The sequence below is a fragment of the Pelodiscus sinensis genome, chromosome 2 (genome assembly GCF_052426305.1).
Source record: "Pelodiscus sinensis isolate ZL-2025 chromosome 2, ASM5242630v1, whole genome shotgun sequence".
Classification (NCBI taxonomy): Eukaryota; Metazoa; Chordata; order Testudines; family Trionychidae; genus Pelodiscus; species Pelodiscus sinensis.
Genome location: NC_143053.1, coordinates 133,064,703 through 133,081,074, shown reverse-complemented (window position 1 = coordinate 133,081,074; position 16,372 = coordinate 133,064,703). Strand labels below are relative to the sequence as shown.

General features: G+C 41.4%; 1 protein-coding gene across 3 annotated transcripts in view; it reads right to left on the bottom strand.

The window, feature by feature from the left end:
* The window catches only part of RETREG1 (reticulophagy regulator 1), a 138,697-nt gene that overhangs the window by 45,926 nt on the left and 76,399 nt on the right, over positions 1-16,372 (bottom strand). Inside the window, exon 1 of one of the 3 annotated variants that reach the window (XM_006135807.5) lies at positions 9,910-10,229. The exons of the other annotated variants lie outside the window; for them this stretch is intronic. Coding sequence (XP_006135869.3) covers positions 9,910-10,097 — 188 coding nt within the window. The 5' untranslated portion in view covers positions 10,098-10,229. Of the gene's footprint in view, positions 1-9,909; positions 10,230-16,372 lie in introns of those variants that run through there. 3 annotated transcript variants of the gene reach the window in all.

Here is a 16,372-nt window from a genome sequence, read left to right as displayed (position 1 = left end):
CCCATTCAACCAGGGCCCATGATTTTTCTGCTACCTTCATTGCCCAGGTGCCCATTGTAGAAATCTGCAGGGCAGTCACCTGGTCATCTGTGAATAATTTTGCGAGCCACTACACAGCCATATCACAGGATGACAGGGAGGACACGATGGTGAGCATGCAATTTTGCAGTCCATCTCTCTGTAGGCTTTAAGCCTGCCTCCTTGAGTTTGGATTTGGACTCACCTATGTGGAATGGACATGAGCAACCACTCGAAGAAGAAAAAACAGTTACTTACCTTTCATACCTTTCTTTGAGATGTGTTGCTTATGTCCATTCCACATCCCACCCGCCTCCCCTGCATTGGAGGATTCCGGTAAGAAGGAACTGAGGGGGTGGAGAGCCAGGAAGGGCATATATGTGTCGCTATAGCGGCACCATTCCAGGGGACTCCCCTGCTGGCCTGATGGGTATCACTAAGGGAAAACTCTCCCACAATCTGTGTACATGGCATTTGCACACCTATGTGGAATGGGCATGAACAACACATCTCAAAGTTATGAAAGGTAAGTAACTGTTTTTTCTCCATCTCTGCTTTATCTCAAAGAGACAGCAGCGTGGGCGGCAGGCAGGAGGCACCAGTGGTCTGGGGGAAGCCAGCTTACAAGCTGGCTCCCTGCAAGCACCGGCTTCTGTGGAGACACCTGCTCCACACCCATCTGATAGAGAAGCAGTAGCGTGGACGGGAGCCTGGCTCTGCGAGAGCCGGGCGCGCGGCGTCTGATGGCAGCTGTAAGGGACACTGTGCACCCCTTACAGCTGCCATCAAGCGCCCCCCCATAGGTTGGCGCCCTGGGCAGCTGCCTGGCTCACCCACCCCTTCGTTCGGCCCTGACCACTGCTACCATCACGCCAGGGCCTCATAACACTACAGGCTGCATTGCTCGAGGGAGAGTGCACAGTGGGGCAGAGCAGGAGTAGAGCCTGGGAAAGGGATAAGGGGTGGAGTGGGGCAGGGTCTGTGGCAGTGAGGGTTGCCTCAGACCCTGCACCTGTGGTACTGGAGAGGAGGTTGCCCCAGGCCCTGCACCCATTCGGGACAGCCCTGCTCAGGTGCCTGAATTTTTGGAACAGTCTTCCACTTTCTCTTCCTGAAACTTCCTCCTTAAACGCACTTCCAAAGTTATGTATCCTTTATGAGTCTTTTGTATTGAACTTTCTTCACCAACAGTCTTTGTACCTCAAAGTATATCCCAATAAAATAAATTCGATTATTTGAATTATGTACTAAAACAACTGCCCATGGAGCTCCCTGATACTACTTAGGGATGTGAACTAGTTGATTATCCGATAAGCAAAAACTTATTGAATCATCAGCAGGCTAGTGGACTAGTCGCTTAGACCTCCCCCCGCCCCCGCTGCCTCTATCAGAAAAGAGGCTGCAAGAAGGGGGGAAGAAGAGAGGGTGCTTCAAAGTGGCAGCACCGCGTACAGTCTGGGGCCAGACACCAGGCTTCACACGGTACCGCCTCTTTGAAACACTGCGTATAGCCCGGGGCCAGCTAAGGTGCCCCCAGGCTGCATACAGCACTTCAAAGTGGCAGCGCGGCATGAAGGCCTGGATCAGCTGGGGATTCGCCCAGTGACCCTGGGCTCCGTGTGGCACTTCTGCTTTGAAATGCCATGTGGAGCCTGATGCTGGGCTCCCTGCAGCATTTCAAAACAGCAGCACTGCATGAAGCCCGGGATCAGCAGGGGAGTCCCCAGCTGATATAGGGCTCCACAGGGTGCTGCCGCTTTAAAACACCATAGGGAGCACCAGGCCAACTGTTGACTAATTGAAATTTAATATCCCTAATACTACTCAGGAACAAAACTATACAAATAACCCACCAATCCCCGGCCAGGAGTTTTCTATCCACTACCCAAGATACACAAACCTGCAAATCCTGGATGACCCATCCTCTCAAGCATTGGCACACTTACAACATGATTATCTGGCTAAACTGATTCTCTCCTCAGACCCTATGCTGCAAGCACACCACGCTATCTTCGAGACACCACCGACTTCCTGAGAAAATGACAAACATTAATAATCTTCCTGAAAACATCATCCTGGCCACCATGGATATAGAAGCTCCTTATACCAGCATTCCACACAAAGATGGATTACAGGCTGTGAGGAATACCATCCCTGATGACTTCACTGCACTCCTAGTTATAGAACTCTGCAACTTTGTCTTCACCCAAAACTGTTTCTAATTTGGAGACAATTTATATCTTCAAGTAAATGGCACAGCCATGGGCAGCAGCATGGCACCTCAATATTCCAACATCTTTACAGTGACCTTGAACGTTTCCTCAGCTCTCGTCCCATAGCACTCTTACTCTACGTACACTACACTGGGTTCATATGATGAAGATGTCATCATGGGAAAGAGACCTTTGAAGAATTTCGCAGGGATTTCAACTTCCACCCCACCATCAAACTCAGCCTGTACCAGTCCACATGAGAGATCCACTTCCTTGACACTACAGTACAATTACATGACGGACACATTTCCATCACCTTATATTGGAAACCTACTGACAGTTACACTTACCTTAATGCCTCTAGCTTCCATCCAAGACACATTTATCAATCTATTATCAGAGGGGTAGCCGTGTTAGTCTGAATCTGCAAAAGCGGCGAGGAGTCCTGTGGCATCTTATAGACTAACTGAAGTGTTGGAGCATAAGCTTTCGTGGGCAAAGACCCACTTCGTCAGATCAATCTATTGTTTACAGCCAAGCCCTAAGATACAACTGGATTTGCTCCAATCCCACAGACAGACACAAATACCTACAGAATCTATATAGACTAGAGTATTCTTAAAACTGAAATACCCACCCGGAGAATTAAAAAAACAGATCGATACAGCCAGAAGAATACCCAGACATGAACTACTCCAAGACAGGCCAAGAGAAGAAAAGAAGAGAACACCACTTGTCATCACCTACAACCCTAACCCTTCCAACACATTATGCACAATCTACAACCTATCCTGGAAAACAATCCCTCACACTCATAGGCCTTGGGGGGAAAAGGTCAATCCTCACCTGACAGCCCCCTAACCTCAAATTCTTTCCAGTAACCATGCAACACACCTCCATCATACTCATTCAGGAACCTACCCCCACAATAAATCCTGGTGCCAACTCTGTCCACACAATTATACTAAGGATGTTAGGGACTAGTCGAGTCGACTAGTCGATTTCCCCCCCTTCCCCGCCACTTGCTGCCTCTATAAGACTTCCTACTGGCCCCGGGATGCACACGGAGTTCTAGGAACATCTGACTGAAAGGGGCTCTTCTTCTCCCTATCCATTATAGTATTTGCTCTCTCTTGCCATGTGTATCTGGTCTAGTATTCCCCTATAACACAGAACCCAACTCCCAGCTCTCAGTACCCTTCCTTATCAGAATCTGAGCAGGGTTTAAAGAGTTCAGCAACACCTTAAATAACCAACTTACAGCATGTAAGTAGTTCCATCTGAATCCAATGGAACTACCTAAGTGCTCAAAGTTAAGCATGCCTTTAATCCAGCAATAGGCAACCTAAGCTAGTGAGTGGGCCGCACGGATGGCCCTCCATCTCAATGAGCCATAAGACTGTCATAACCAAGACAGTCTTCTGGGAAGTGGGTCTGGCCCACAAAAGCTCATCACCTAATAAACCATCTTGTTGAAGTGCTACATAATCCTGTTTTTTGTTTCTGGGATAGGGTAGTTTTGCTAACTGTGCTCGAATACCTAGAATTTGAGGGGTGTGCTAAATGAAGTGGAGCAGTACTCTGATTGGATGTAGAGCGAGCACACGGCTCTCACCATCCAGGCTGCATGCAATCAGCATGCAACTTACTTCTGGTGCCCTTGCTTTATGTGTGTGTCAGTTTAGGAATACTAGTAAAAATAAGCTACACAGATGGAAAGTAGTGGAATCTGGCAACCCTGTACATTGCAAAATGTCTTATGAGTCACACATAGAACCCAGCAGAATCGCATGTGGGCCCACAGGCCACATGTTGCCCATTTTAATCACTTTACTTGATTGGGGCACACAATAGCATTCAGCAACTTGCAGGATTGAGCCTGAAATTACCATTAGGTTTATATAATAGAGTTATATATGTCCTATCCTATGAATCCTTTCATGTCAGTGTCTTTATGCAAGTTTTACCTTTTTGGTATATGTTGCCAGATGTCTAAAATTAACAAAAAAGAACCAAACCATTGTTTCTAAACTACTATTTATTCTTCTCATCCTTTTGGCAAACTGCTGCATCATTTCTAAAACTGCAGCAAGTGAATGCACAAGCTGTCACACAGCAGCTGTAAAAACAGATGCTTCAACCCATCACGGTCACAAAATCTGGCCAGGAGATTTAGTAGCACCGTGTTCTCTGAAAATGACTAATGGTCTCATGCTCTCAGTTTGTATCTAGACATCTGCTCAAGCAAAGACCCATTAAGTTCTTCTCAGAAAGGTCAGCTGATCTCATATTACTGATTTAAAAATTTCTGAGTTGTGCTGGAATGATTTAATCACGTGTACATATTACATATATGTACACATACAAACCCCACTCAGAATTACAGACATGACAAAGCAGAACATGATGTGACAACTGGAGAATTATAAACAGATAAACAAAGAATTAATAAATTATACAGCTTTAAGACTTCCTGATTTTCCAAGAACCATAATCACATCTGCTTCGAGCCTCTGCAGGTTTTGTAGACTAGATGATGCCAGTTAGGACCTATTATTCAAGTTGGTAGAGTTAAAAGTTACATTCCTACAGAAATATAAATCAGAACTAATATAATTTCAGTCTTTACAAAAAATCATAAATCAGAGCTCGCAGAACTGATTTTCTAAATGTTACTTAGAATTTATCAGATAGGAACTTTACAAAGTTTAACAAATATTACAACTAAATAACTTAGAGGCCTAAGAACTTTTCTCAAGGGTTATAAGCAATAGTTACAGAATCTAAAATGAAAGCAAGTTTCCAAAGTATTTGTTTTGGATTTTTGTGTGCTATTTTATGCTGATTTTACAAGGGACTCCAGTAATTCTCAAGTTGGGAGTCCTGACACAAAAGGGAATTGCAACAGGGATCACAAGGTTATTTTAGGAAGGCTGCAGTTTTACTACCCTTTCTTCTCCATTGCCTTCAGAGCTGTGTGGCTGGAGAACAGCAGCTGTTGGTTAGGAGGCTAGGTCTTAAGATAACACCCCACCAGCATTAGCACAGAAATAATGGTGGCAGTACCACACCATGCCATTCTTACTTCTGCACTACTGTCTTCAAAGCTGGGCAGCTAGAGAGTGGCATCTGCTAACTAGGAATGTAAGCAAGTAGTCGAATTGAATCTCAACTACTCTCCTCTACCCCTTTATTGCCTCGGTATCAGAGGCAACAAGGGGTGGGGGAAACAGGAGCTGGGGCTGGAGGGAACTGGCTTTTCCCTGCAGTGCTGCTTGCTCCCCACTGCGCAGCAGCAGGGTGGAGGAGGCTACCGCAAAGCAGCTTCTGCCCATGATAGGCTGAGGCTCACTGCTGGCAGCCCAGGCTGCTGCAGACAGGGGCTGCTGGACCCTGCGTGAGTAGGGTTGCAAGATGGTCTCCCAAAAAATACCGGACACTCGGTATTTTTTGCTCGAGCAAAACAAAACAAAGGGACGCTGGGCGCCATCATAAATGTGGGTCAAGAATGTAAGTTGGGGGTTTTGGCCCCTTCCACATTTACAAAAATGGTCGTAACTGCGGGGGGGGGGGGGGAGGAGGAAGAGAAAGGGTCTTAACTCGGGCCATCGTAAGGTGGGGGTTTCCTGTACATACATTCGAGTTAAAATGTTTTGAGCGTTTCCATTACCATCCCATTTGTCTAACAACACAGTCCTACTTTTTGGAGTAAATTTTGATGAGCCAGCCCTTGCATAAAAGGTTGCTTTAGGCCAACAGTTCCAAGTGCTGCCAGTATCTCTTACATAGTCAATCTTCTCGCTCTGGACTGCCAAAGAGGAGGATGGCCAACAATACAAGGCTCCTGGTTTTGAGGTAATTTAAAAAATAACGTATGATGTGACATTGGCCAAATGTTTTACATTTGAAGTCCTAATTCTGCCAAATCACAATATAAACATTTTGAAATAATTAGAAACTTGTTTTTTATACATCCACAATATGCAACTTGCTCTAATATGTTGAATTTTTGCATTTTGCCAAACAGAATCTATGGCCTTAAAGTTGAATTTTTCAACTGGAGCATAAATTTGTGATACATTACACTAAAACAAATCTGTATTTACAAAATGTATAGAAGTTTTGCTTCCTTGAACAGTTTTCCACACTTTTCACCTGGGAGACCATTAGTCCAAGACTGCTCACCAATATCATGATTCTGAAAGGTGAGTGGGGCATCTATCCTGCTTTTGTGAATTTGCTCCTCAACAGAGAACACTCAGGTCTTCAATTGCCAAACAAAGTTATTTAATTCCTAAAATATCTTTAATAACTCAGAATGTTAGTTATTGCTTGGCTTTTTCAGCTCTTTGTATGGGATTTAGGGATGTTAAAATGTGGGGGGGGGGGTTGGTAAATGTGTAACCTCTGAAATTTCCCAACTCCCCACGCATACCAGCCTCTGCATAGGCACCTGCCCTATATCAGAGGTAGCGGTGCAGAGGGCAGCAGGCAGCTCCCCAGGAGCCAGTGCTTGCAGGGAACCTGCTTCAAAGCTGTCTCCCCATGAGCACTGGCTCCTGCCTGCTCTCTACTGCGCTGCCACCTCTGATATAGAGGCAGCAGTGTGTAGGGGGAAGGTCTTGTGTGTAACTGTGAAGGTTAACCAATGAGCCCAGGCCCATCGGTTAACTGTTTAAACATATACACAATCGCATCAAAAGTCTTATTGAAATTAATACCTGCTTTCTCCCTAGCCAGTAAGTGTGTAATCTTGTCAAAGAAGAAATTTAGACTGGTTTGGATTTATTTGTTCTAGACAAACTCATGACGGTTATTCCCTAGTTGATTGCTTAATAATTTGTTCCAATGTCTTTCCAAGAACTGGAGGTTAGCTAACTGGACTATAAGTCCCCTGATTCTCTTTACTTCCCCTTCTGAAGATAGATATTATGTTTCTTCTTCTGCAGGTTTCTGGGCCCCTGTACTCTATCAGTTTTCAAAGACAATTGCTAAAATGATTCTGACGTAGAAACTAGCAGAAACAAAGTACTCAAAGATAATTTTCACGAGGCGCTGTCCAATCAAATATATCTAGTTTATCTATATATTATTTTAAACCTTTTATTTCCCTCTTTTGGCTTACATTCCTTCCTATTTGCTGCTAATATACAAAGAATTCCCGATCAGTAGCACCTCTCAGTTTTCATTTATACCATATCAAACCACAAATTCTGGGTTACATGCAGAAGAGTAATGGGGTGGGGGGAATGCATTTTCCGTGTTGGAATTTTCTTTGGATCCTCTGACCTCTGTCCACAAGTGGAATTACAACTTATTTTTACCATCTTTTATTAGTTCTTGCTACGAATCATCCGCTAGAACTCTCTTTGATCTACTATACATTTGAGAGCATTTGTGCATCTCTCTGTCAGTCTGTCCATCTGTCTGAGTCTGTTCAAGAACCTCTCCTAAATGGTAAGAGCAAGGACCACCAAATTTGGTGTGCAGCTTTCTCGTGTCATAACTTAAAGCCAGGGTTAAGGGTTTGGTTGTTCCAGGACAACACATAGAATGCAGTTGTTCCTCATCAAATGAAAAGGAAGGGCTGTGATAGCAAAGACAGTTATACTCCATAATGACCACAAGGCAGAAGCAAGCAAGCAAGCATATCCCTGCCACTCAGAGCCTCACAGAGCCCCTGCTGCACTAGCCTGGGCAAGGGCAGCAGCCACTGGCCAGGCTGGACAGCACAACACCTACCAAACCAAGCCAGCCCCAGAGAGTAGCCAGCGGCTAGGCATCACAATGCCCTGGGGAAGTCCAGGGGAGCAGTTGGAAGCTGGGCCCTAACTGACCTAAACCATCCCCACATATCAACCACTGGCTATCCTTACCACCTGCACTGAGTCCCTGCTCCTCCCCTAGTCCCCACACATCTCAACCGCCTGCCCAGACTCCTGCATTCACCCTTCTCTCAGTATCTCCTCACCCCCCAACCCTGACTCGGCAACCTCCCCACACACACTCCCCAGCTCCCTGTCCTGAGCCCCTTTTAATCTTCTTCCCTGATTCCTGCACACCCCACATCCTGAGCCCCTCTTCATCCCCAACTCTGACTCCTGCACCCTCCACACAGTCCCCATCTCCCTGCTCTGAACCCCTAAAACTCCAAGCCCATGCCCTGATTCCTCCACCCCCCAAGACTCCTGCTCTGAAGGACCCAAGTAACACTGGTGAATCTTTTAGGAGTTAATACTTTAATGACTTTTTAGAAAGATCTTATTGAAACTGCTAACAGAGGATAAAATACTAGGTAATGAAGTGTAGGCATCGATTAGAAAGTTGTCATGGCTACTGGCTTGTGGAAGCAGCTCTATGCAGTCCTTTTGTGGAGTAAAAGTTAGTTGCTTGTAGTCTAATTTTATTTAACATTATCTATGACAGTTTAACTAGATAAGAGAGTGTCATGAGTGGAGCAGAACATATAAATACAATTAGAAACAAGGCAGGCCATATAATGTTGACGAATCTGGGACGTGATTTTAAAAATGCTCAGCTTTGGCCTAACACTTTTCTTCCAGAAGTAAATGGTAGGCTGCGTCTAGACTTGCATGACTTTGCACAAATACTTTTAACAGAAAAGTTTTTCCGTTAAAAGTATTTGTGCAAGAGAGTGTCTATACTGGCATGTGCCTTTGTGCAAAAGATTTGCTATTGCGCAAAAGCATCCGTGCCAGCGTAGACACTCTCTTGCACAAGAAATTAACGTTGCTGTCTACACTGGCCCTCTTGCGCAAGAATACTTGTGCAAGAGGGCTTATCCCTGAGCGGGAGCGTCAGAGTATTTGCGCAAGAACCACTGATTTTGTACATTACAAATTCAGTGTTCTTGTGCAAATACTCATGGCCAGTGTAAACAGGCGGCATGATTTTGCACAAAAGCAGTTGCTTTTGCGCAAAATCATGCCAGTCTAGACGCAGCCTGACTGCTTTTGAAAATTCCATCTTTAGTGTTTAAATTTTGAATGGACTGAATATGACCAGTGGAAAATATCTTCAACGTCCTAGTTCTCTGCAGAACACTTGGCCTCTGCAGAAATGTCACTACCCTTTTTCTCACTGATGAAAATGTAATAAACTAGTTACTTCTAAAACTACATTTTAGATCAGTACGTTTCTCAATCCCTCTCGTACAATTTTACAATCTAATTTAAACAAACACCAAATCATAGAAAGAAAGTATTTCACAAGCATACCTCACAGGAACACAGTGCCCTATTGTAGCAGTAGGAATTCTGGAACTGTCAGGAACAGACTCCATAAAAGTTATTTGTGTCTCTGACATTTTGAGGTTTATGTTATTGCCAGGATTATAGCTAGGAGAAGTAACTTATTACAAATCAAATTATTTTGCGTCATTCACTTAAAAAAATTAAAATACACTAATACTTAATATAGCATTCTCCAACATAAAATATATCTAAAACCATTTACTAAATTTCCAACGCTGCTGGGAATTAAGTATCCATAGGCCCATTTAAAAAACCACAAAGGAAGATGAAGTGACTTGCAATAATTGCAGAGCAGGTTTGAGTAAGAGCTGGGATCAGAATTTAGGAGTTCTAGGTTTTTACTTCTATGCTACTTCAAAATATATAATTATATATGAAAAAAGATATACAGATAATTACAGTACCTTTTAACTTGTCCGAAGTCCTCACCTCCTGACATTTCAGATTTTTTTTTAAATGACACCAAACTAGTTAATCCAAAGACTTTCAATTCTTTGTGTTCTTTAAAAAAAAAAAAAAAAACAGCCCAGGACTGTACTTTGTGTGCTTCCGAATAAAGTGCTTCTTGTTCAGAGTATGTGTTTACACACATCTGAAGCAATTGCTTGTCTTGAATGAAGTTCAGAATGTTCTATTTTGATTTGTTAATTCTATAAATAAATAGGTTACATCTTACTACAAATAGAGTGACAAGGTGTTGGGTTTCAAGCACAGCCCAAAACCAAATATTTTTTTATGGTCATGTGAAAAGGAATCACTAACCAGCAAGTAACCTTTATTTGTCAAACACCACTGAAGGTTCTCTGCTTCCTCTCTACTTTTCTTGGCTATAACTAAGTGCAAACCAAAATGATAGAGAGCTACAGTACATGGAAGTTTACCAAGAACTTCTCCGCAGTCTAAAAATCATTTAGAAAATACTGTATAGTTGGTTAGAAAAAAATCACTAACTGTCATAACATCTAAAAACTTTGTTTAGAGGCTGCTTCTGCTGCACAGTTGGTAGACATTATATACTATTATCTTCCCCCCTCCTGCATCTAGAAATGCCATGAAACACTAGCAGTTCAGTAGGGAAAATGAATTGGGCCATCTGTATTTCCAGTTAGGTCATTTCCTTCTTGTGAAATAAACACAAGTTTCTTGAGTCTATATTACTTGTGAGCGTCTGTCAAGTCAGTGAAATTGCTTCCTTACGGGGTTGTTTCTTTCCATAAGACAACAGCTTGACATAGGCATATGATCTCTATAATATCCTTATGGACCAACACTATTTATGGATATAATTACACAAAAAGCTGCTTTCTAGATGGGAAAGCAATAAGTTTAGAAATTCCCTACTTGAAATAAATTATTCAAATGTTTTTGGGAATAACAAGTCTTTTAAAAACATATCATGTTAAGTATCTGATCAAAGTAGGGATAATGGGTAAAGCCAAAGTCAGGCTCTATGTTCTATTTATTAACACTTCTGAATTTTATAATGTGTGTTTATTATATGTAGTACAATATTGACCAGAAAACTATTTCTTAATTTAAAAAACCAAAACTAAGGAAAAAAGAATCATATACTTCCTAAATAAAAAGAGGAACACTCTTGTACCAAGAATTATCTAAATTCATGAAAAACTAAATAGGTCTCATAGGTCATTCCATCAAAGACCAATTATTTCTAATCACAAAAGCTAAGCAGGCTGTATAAATATTTGAATTAGAGACCATGTAAAAGTCTCAGAAAATATGCATGTCGGAAGTCTGTAGGAAAGGGAAGTTTCTTACTCTTTTCCCTTGTACTCAACTTTTCAGCCAATTTCCATTTCTTTCCCACTGCCAGTCTTTTACATTGTCCCGCTCTCTCAGTTCTCAGCTAGCCAACTTTTCCTTCCAACCAATACTCCTTCCCTCCCTCTTTACAGATGTTGAGGGTACAGCAGACATAGGTGATGATGGCATGTCAATAAGCCACTTTAAGTGTACACACACACTAGCAGAAGTGATGCTTGCAAAGTAGATCTGTTGGCTATGAATATTCAGTCACACCTGCTTACTTCAATGATCAAAAAGTATATTGCTTTTTGCTCCTGTTAGCCTAAATAAGAGAGTATTCCATTCTGGCTTTCAACTCTTCAACAAAATTGTTAATTACATAACATAATCTTTATTAAGTAATAATGATACGCAACACAGAAAGAACCCAGTTTAACTTTGAGTTTGTGGGCTTATCAATTATAAAATAAGTGTTTTTCTTATATAGAACGAGTGTATAGCTACCTGTCCATCCACCCTATTAAACTAACATTAAAGACCGTAAAGCCAATCACTCCAAAATTAGGAAATGCCAGAATCAAGGTTGCTTCACATCTTTTATTCCTCCCTTGTAATTAAAGATTGTTTCATAATGCATGTACACATGATTATACACTATTTTTCCATATGACCCTGGCCTGAGTCAGTGCTCAGGATGGATGGTATGCACTTAATGATTCAGTATTTTTATCCTCATTGTTTAATATGTGACCTTGTTTATTGCACACTATTCAAACCCTGCTTAATTTATTATTAAATTATGAAATTATTAATTTCACCATGAGCTTTTCTTTGTTGTTCATCTCTATATTAACTGAATGCTTCACAAAAATTGTATCTTTTCAACATCCCTGTCAGTTATTATTCTCATTTTTCAGACATGGAGTTGAGCCACTGAGAAATGTTCAAAAGTGCCCACTAATTTGGAATGCCCAATTTGAGATGACTTCAACCTGTTTTGTTTGCTAGGTTACTTAGTATTATTTAGCACTTTATATGTTTCAAAGCACAACTCCCATTGATTCAAGTGGCAACTGTGAATGCTCAGCACTTCTACAAATCATCTTTCTGTTCCCAGAAAATGGGAGCTGTGGGCATGGTACTTGCAGGCAGAAGCAACATACCAATCCCATTGCCACTGCCCCTTCCCCCCCCGCCCCCAAGTGGCTATGCTGGCCACTTCTGGGAGCGGTGTGCAGCTGAGATAGGCAGGGACGTAGAACCCTGCCTTAGTGATAGCCCTACTACATTGAGAGGTTGCAATTGAGTAGGAGAGTCCCCCGGATCGACTGATTGGTGACCACTGCTCTAAATAGATCTCTACTTGTATCCAACTTTATCAATTGCACAACAAGAAACCTCCACCAGGCATTCAAATCCATTATACCTGTACCATGTATACATTGCTAGCAATCCTGAACAGTGTCTCTCTCTAACAGATATATGCAGAACTGCCACATAGGCATCAGAGCACACCTTTGCGAAACACTATATTGTTGCTCAGTGCTCTATGCCAGATGCTATAATGGGTCTTACTAAAATTGGGGGAAAGAAGTTGCCAGCGCGCCACAGACCTGGCGTTTCAGGAAACACATCGGCTGTTTGGGGGAGGGAGGAGCAGCCTGCACATTTCCTGAAATCCCAGAAGAGGCATTCCATTAGCAAAGTTAGCTTGCAACTTCTTATACTAAAAACATTTGCAACTGCTAAAAACATAAAGACTAATAATGTCATTAACCATATAAAAGTGGCCTGCTAATGGCATTTCAAACACTATGGTGGAAGCAAGAAACCCTATCTTCCATTCTTGTACAGCAGTGGTTCTCAAACCATAGCCCACAATCAACACACAGCTGCGTGTTTAAAAAAAAGTTACCACTCTGTTCTGACATGGATGGCTGAGGGGGAGACAGCATCAGACTGCCTGCCCGCAGGGGGCAGGAAAGTGGGTCTTTGGACAGGTTTGTGGAGGAGGAAGGGGCTCAGGGTAGCGAGGGGAGCCCCTGGGAACCAGGGGTTAATGGATTGCCAAGTTTTATGTGGGACTTAATGCCTAGGGTCTTGGCTAGGCTTGGCTTGCTCCGTGCCCAGTACTCTGCTCCTCATCCAGCACTGGAGTCCCAGAGTCCAGCTGGGCCCATGCTACGGTGTTTCAGTGCCCAGAGCTCCCCTCCTTGCCCTGCTCTGTGGAGGGGTCTCTGGGCAGAAGGAAGGAAAGCACTGATGACAGGAGACTGTAGGTGATTTTGACAGCCACTGTGGTTCTCAACAGGTAGCCCACATAAACTGTAGACTGGAGAAGGAAAAACATAGTACCTATTTTTTAAATGGAATAAAGAGGACCCAGAGAATTACTGGACAATTACTTTGATATTTGGAAAGATACTGGAACAAATTGTTTAATAATTTGTAAGCACATAGAAGACAACAGGATTGTAAGAAATAGGAAATATGGATTTGTCAACAAATAATCATGCTAAACCAACCTAATTTCTGTTTTTGACAATGGTTACTGGACTACTGGATGGGGGAATGAAACAGACAATATATTTTGACTTTAATGCAGTCCCAACATTACATTCTTATAAGCAAACTAGAGAAACGTGGTCTAGATGAAATTACTAAAATGTGGTGCACAACTCATTGAAAGAACATACTCAAAAAGTAGCTCAGTCACTGTCAAGCTTAAAGGACACATCTATTGTGATTCTACAGAGGTCAGTCTTGGGGCTAGCCCTAGTCAATATTTTTATTAATGACCTGAACACTAGATATGTTGCAAATCTTCAGATGACATCAAGGTGGGATGGGTCTGAAGCACATTGGAAAAGAGGATTAGAATTCAAGACAACCATGACAAATTACGGAAACTATCAAAATAAATATAATGAAATTCAATAAAGACAAAAAGTTCTTCGCTTAGAAAAAAATAAATGCACAAGCACATAGGGAGGAAAACTGGGTAGGTGGAAGTACTAGAGTCAACACTTGCAAAATGTTGGGGCATTTGCAAAAAAAGGCTAATATTTTGCAATGTATTAAGAGGAGTGCTGTATGTAAGAAAAGGAGAAAAGAGTCTCCTTCTGCTTGGCACCGATAAAGGTTTCAGACTTCAAATTTCTTAAGAACTGTTACACACAGGACTGCAATTATTTATTCTCCATGTCCACTGAATACAAAACAAGAAATAATGGGCTAATAGAGATTCAGGTTAGGTAAAGTTAAAAAGATTTTCCCAACAACAGAGGGAAAGCTCTAGCATAGGCTTGCAAGGGAGGTTATAGAATCCCCACCATTAGAAGTTTCTAATAACAGGCTGGAGAAACAACCTTCGGGGATGATTTAGTTTTACTTAGTCTTGCTTTACTGCAGAATCATGAATTTAACCTCTGAAAGCCCCTGAAAGTTAAAAATTTATTGCAGATTGTTGAAAATGCTTTACTTGTGTGTCTTAAAGAATAAGGAAATTAACATGTATTTTACCCTAATTCACCTATTTGGAAGATACAGAAATAAATGATTTAATGAATATTCAGAAATAACTTCGCTAAAGCCTTATCTCCATTATGCAGTGGAAGGACACTGAAGTGATTGATCCATAAGCAGTCAATTTATCATGTCTGCTTAACTGCAATAAATCGATCTCTGAACACTCCATTGTTGACTCTAGTACTCAACAAGGATGAGAAGAGTGCCTGGAATACACAGGAGAGCAGGCCCCTGCCAATCTTGATATGTGGAAGACACCACAGTAAATGTATCAACTTCAGTTACGTTATTTGCATACTAAAGTTTGGTAGGGTAGATTGGAGAGGGACTTAGTGTAGAACATGGCCAGAGTATCATTCTGACTATACAGAAAACAAGGACTAAAGTGCTAACAGCTGAATTCAGTGAAGTATTTCACATGTGCTACTATAAAAACTATGCAGTGAAAGGAAGTTTAAGGTTTTTAAAGGATTTCATTGTTATTAGACAAAACTTAACTCTCAATCTCCCAATCAGGAGTGATGTCACATAATAAAGCTTAAAAGAATGAATGTTGCATCTGGATGGACTGAAAAGGAATTTTATACTTTAATTTTCTCCCCTATGTAACATATTAATTACAGTGAAACTTTGCAATAGACTGATCTCAAGGATACTTTTGGTCACCTGGTTTCAAGAAATAATAAATAAACCAAAAGCATAAAAAAAGCTTGAATGCATTAGTTTCAATTATTTTCATGACACATTTCTGACTAAAACACTAGAGAAACAGTTTAAGAAGAGTAAAATATATTTCAACAGATAAGCACATTTGATATCTTGTCATACGGAAGACCAATTCAAAGTATCATAGCACTTTGTTTATGAACAGTATATGAATACCAAGTTGTTTCACTAGACTGTGTCTCAAAATGCGTAGTAAGAAATAAACATGTTATTCTGCAGATATATTCACATGCTTTGATAAGGTATGTGCCAGGACATTCCTTGCTAAGTTAAGTGACTAATCAGATGCTGTGCTGGAAAGCACACCCTCGAGTGTCGTCATAACCTGGATGTTTGCACATGACATTCAGAGGAAAAAAAGCTGTCACTGTTGGTTCTTGTGCCTTCTGTAAATAATTTCCATATAACATTTTGTAATCTAATGCTTGTATTTAGTGAACTAGGATACAAATATAAAGGTCAAAACCTACCACTTTTCATGTTCATTCTCTCATTACTTCCTCTCTCTCACCCTATTCCACGGGCAGTAAGCTTTAAAATCATCTTCATTTGGGAGCAACAAAAATATTTTAATAATTGTTTCCAGGTGTCTCATTTTTTTCACTGTAACAGGAATGTGAAAAAAACATTCCTGGAATTCTCAAATTAACCAAAACCAGTTTTCTTTTTTCTCTTGACCCTAAAATTTCTCCCTTATGAAATTTACAATGTGGTTTACAAACTGAAGTTAGAAACAATTAATAGTAATTAGCTTATAATCATGAAATTTTGGTTTGTTGTAAGTGCTGAAAATATTTTCCCAAGTCACAGATATCAGGAAAATAGCCTTAATTGAAACTATATATA